Source organism: Tupaia chinensis, unplaced genomic scaffold (assembly GCF_000334495.1).
Source record: "Tupaia chinensis unplaced genomic scaffold, TupChi_1.0 Scaffold144312_1, whole genome shotgun sequence".
NCBI lineage: Eukaryota > Metazoa > Chordata > Mammalia > Scandentia > Tupaiidae > Tupaia > Tupaia belangeri.
In genome coordinates this window covers 75,412-77,972 of record NW_006204170.1, presented here as the reverse complement: position 1 = coordinate 77,972, position 2,561 = coordinate 75,412, and the positions used below count along the sequence as shown (strand labels likewise).

The window sequence follows — 2,561 nt, the reverse complement described above, 5'->3', positions numbered from 1 at the left end:
GACAAAAAGGGTCAGAGCAAAGTCCGGGGTCGGGGTCCCCAAGGCAGAGTTCGGTGAGGGGAAGCCCAGCACTGGGGAGTCAGTCCCCTTCTCCCTGAATTTCTCTTCTCTCTCTCCAAACCCCTATAGGGTCCGTCTGCCCGGACACTCCTGACGCGGCTCAGCTCTCACTCCCATTGGGCGCCCTGTTCTCACAGGAGCCAATCAGCGCCATCGCGGCTCCCGGTTATAAACTCCCCAGGAAGCAGCTGGGGTGCAGATCGCCCCGGACTATGAGGATGGCGGTCACGGCGCCCCGAACCCTCCTCCTGGTGCTCTCGGGGCTTCTGGTCCTGACCGAGACCTGGGCGGGTGAGTGGGGGTCCGGGTCGGGGGAACCAGCGTCACGGGAGGAGCGAGGGGACCGCCCGGCGGGGACGCGGGGCCCGGGAAGCCCCGTCTCCCCCGGGTCCGCCCCTCCGTGTCTCGAGTCTCCGGAGCCTCGTCCCCTCCCGGCCCCATGGAGCTCGGACCCGGGCCCGCAGGGAGGAGCATGAGCCGGGCCTCACTGCCCGTCCCCCCAGGTTCCCACTCCCTGAGATATTTCTACACCTCCGTGTCCCGGCCGGGAGGGGACCCCCGCTTCATCTCCGTGAGCTACGTGGACGACACGCAGTTCGTGCGGTTCGACAGCGACTCGGCGAGTCAGAGGATGGAGCCGCGGGCGCCCTGGATGGACCAGATGGACGGGGAGTACTGGGAGGAGCAGACGCGGATCGCCAAGGACGCCACACAGACTTTCCGAGGGAGCTTGCGGACCCTGCGGGGCTACTACAACCAGAGCGAGGCCGGTGAGTGGCACGGGCCGTCTCAGGTCCCGACCCCCTGCTCCCCACGAACGGGCGGGGTCGCCCCGATTCCCGGGTCCGAGCGTCACCCGGAACTGCGGGACCCGCCCAGACACACCATCCAGAAGAGACCGCGGGAACCTTTCCGGGTTTCCTTTTCAGTTTAGGCCGAAATCTCAGGGGCTGCTGGGGCAAGGGCGGGACTAACGGGGTGTCTGCTGGGTCCGGTCCAGGCTCTCACACCCTCCAAAGCATGTTCGGCTGCGACGTGGGGCCTGGCGGGCGCCTCCTCCGCGGGTACCTTCAACTCGCCTACGATGGCCGGGACTACATCGCCCTGAACGAGGACCTGCGCTCCTGGACCGCGGCCGACAGGGCGGCCCAGAACACCCAGCGCAAGTGGGAGGCAACTGCTTGGGTTGAGCAAGTCAGGGCCTTCCTGGAGGGGGAGTGCGTGCAGTCCCTGGGCATCTACCTGGAGAACGGGAAGGAGATGCTGCAGCGCGCAGGTACCAGGGACCACGGGGGTTCCCGGATCTCCTGTCCTGCTGGGGCTGGTGTCCCACACGGAGGGGAAGAAAGTGGGGTTTGGTGTCCTGGGTAAAGTGCTGACTCCCACATGGTGACCACTGTCTGTCCGAGACCCACACAGGGGGCTGGAAAATTTCCTCAGAGCGTTTGTGTGCCCAAAATCCAGGGAGGAGACTGAGAAGGAGAAATGAGGTGTGGCCATCCCTGGGGGTGATTTCTCACTTCTCCTCTCACTGTCTCTGTGTGTCTCTCTCTCACTTGGTGAGGGCATGTCCTACGGGGGAAAAAAAAAACACAGAAAAATAAAATAAATAAAAGAGAGAGAGATACAGAGAGAGAGAAAGAAACAAGGAAGAAATCAGGGCTGATACCAAGATAAGGAAGCCCTCACTTCTGTCCAGAGCGTCCTCCTGGTTTTCAGATCCTGCCCAGGGACTGACTCGCCCAGAGCCCCTCCTCTCAGACAGTGAGGGTCAGTCTCCGGGAATACACTGGGGATAGACCTGAAGTCACCCTCAGCAGTGCGCAGGGGAGTCTGGCTGCAGTTCCAGCCACCCTGACCTCTCAGGCATTGATCTCAGACACTCCTCTCATGCCTCCCTTCCCCCGCAAATGAGTGTCAAAGCTAACTCCAGTTACTCTGAGTCTCCTGCATCCGCATCGGGATCATAAGTCCCTGTTTTCCCCCTCACAGACCTGGATCCTACCCAGAGCTGCACACCTTGAGTCCACAACCTCCCAGAGGTAGATCCCCCCAGACACCTGAGCCCAGGCTTAGTGGGCCCCCTCCCCAGCCCAGGTGTCCTGTCCACACCCAGATGGTCACACAGGGCTGCTTCCTGGGCAGTGGAGGGGCTGCACCATGTCTGAATTTCCCGACTCTTCCCCGCAGACCCCCCGAAGGCACACGTGACCCACCACCCCACCTCTGACCGTGAGGCCACCCTGAGGTGCTGGGCCCTGGGCTTCTACCCTGCGGAGATCTCCCTGACCTGGCAGCGGGATGGGGAGGACCAGACCCAGGACATGGAGCTGGTGGAGACCAGGCCTGCAGGGGACGGAACCTTCCAGAAGTGGGCGGCCGTGGTGGTGCCTTCTGGAGAGGAGCAGAGATACACGTGCCACGTGCAGCACGAGGGGCTGCCTGAGCCCCTCACCCTGAGATGGGGTAAGGGGGGCTCAGAGCTCTTGTCAGGGGAAGCA

General features: G+C 63.1%; 1 protein-coding gene across 1 annotated transcript in view; it reads left to right on the top strand.

Annotated features, from left to right (window-relative positions):
- The first annotated feature begins 269 nt into the window (after window positions 1-269).
- LOC102490747 (HLA class I histocompatibility antigen, alpha chain G-like) overlaps window positions 270-2,561 on the top strand; it is a 38,462-nt gene continuing 36,170 nt past the window's right edge. The window contains exons 1-4 of the mRNA XM_014583454.2: window positions 270-351; window positions 564-830; window positions 1,061-1,336; window positions 2,251-2,558. Coding sequence (XP_014438940.2) covers window positions 273-351; window positions 564-830; window positions 1,061-1,336; window positions 2,251-2,558 — 930 coding nt within the window. The 5' untranslated portion in view covers window positions 270-272. The remainder of the gene's footprint in view (window positions 352-563; window positions 831-1,060; window positions 1,337-2,250; window positions 2,559-2,561) is intronic.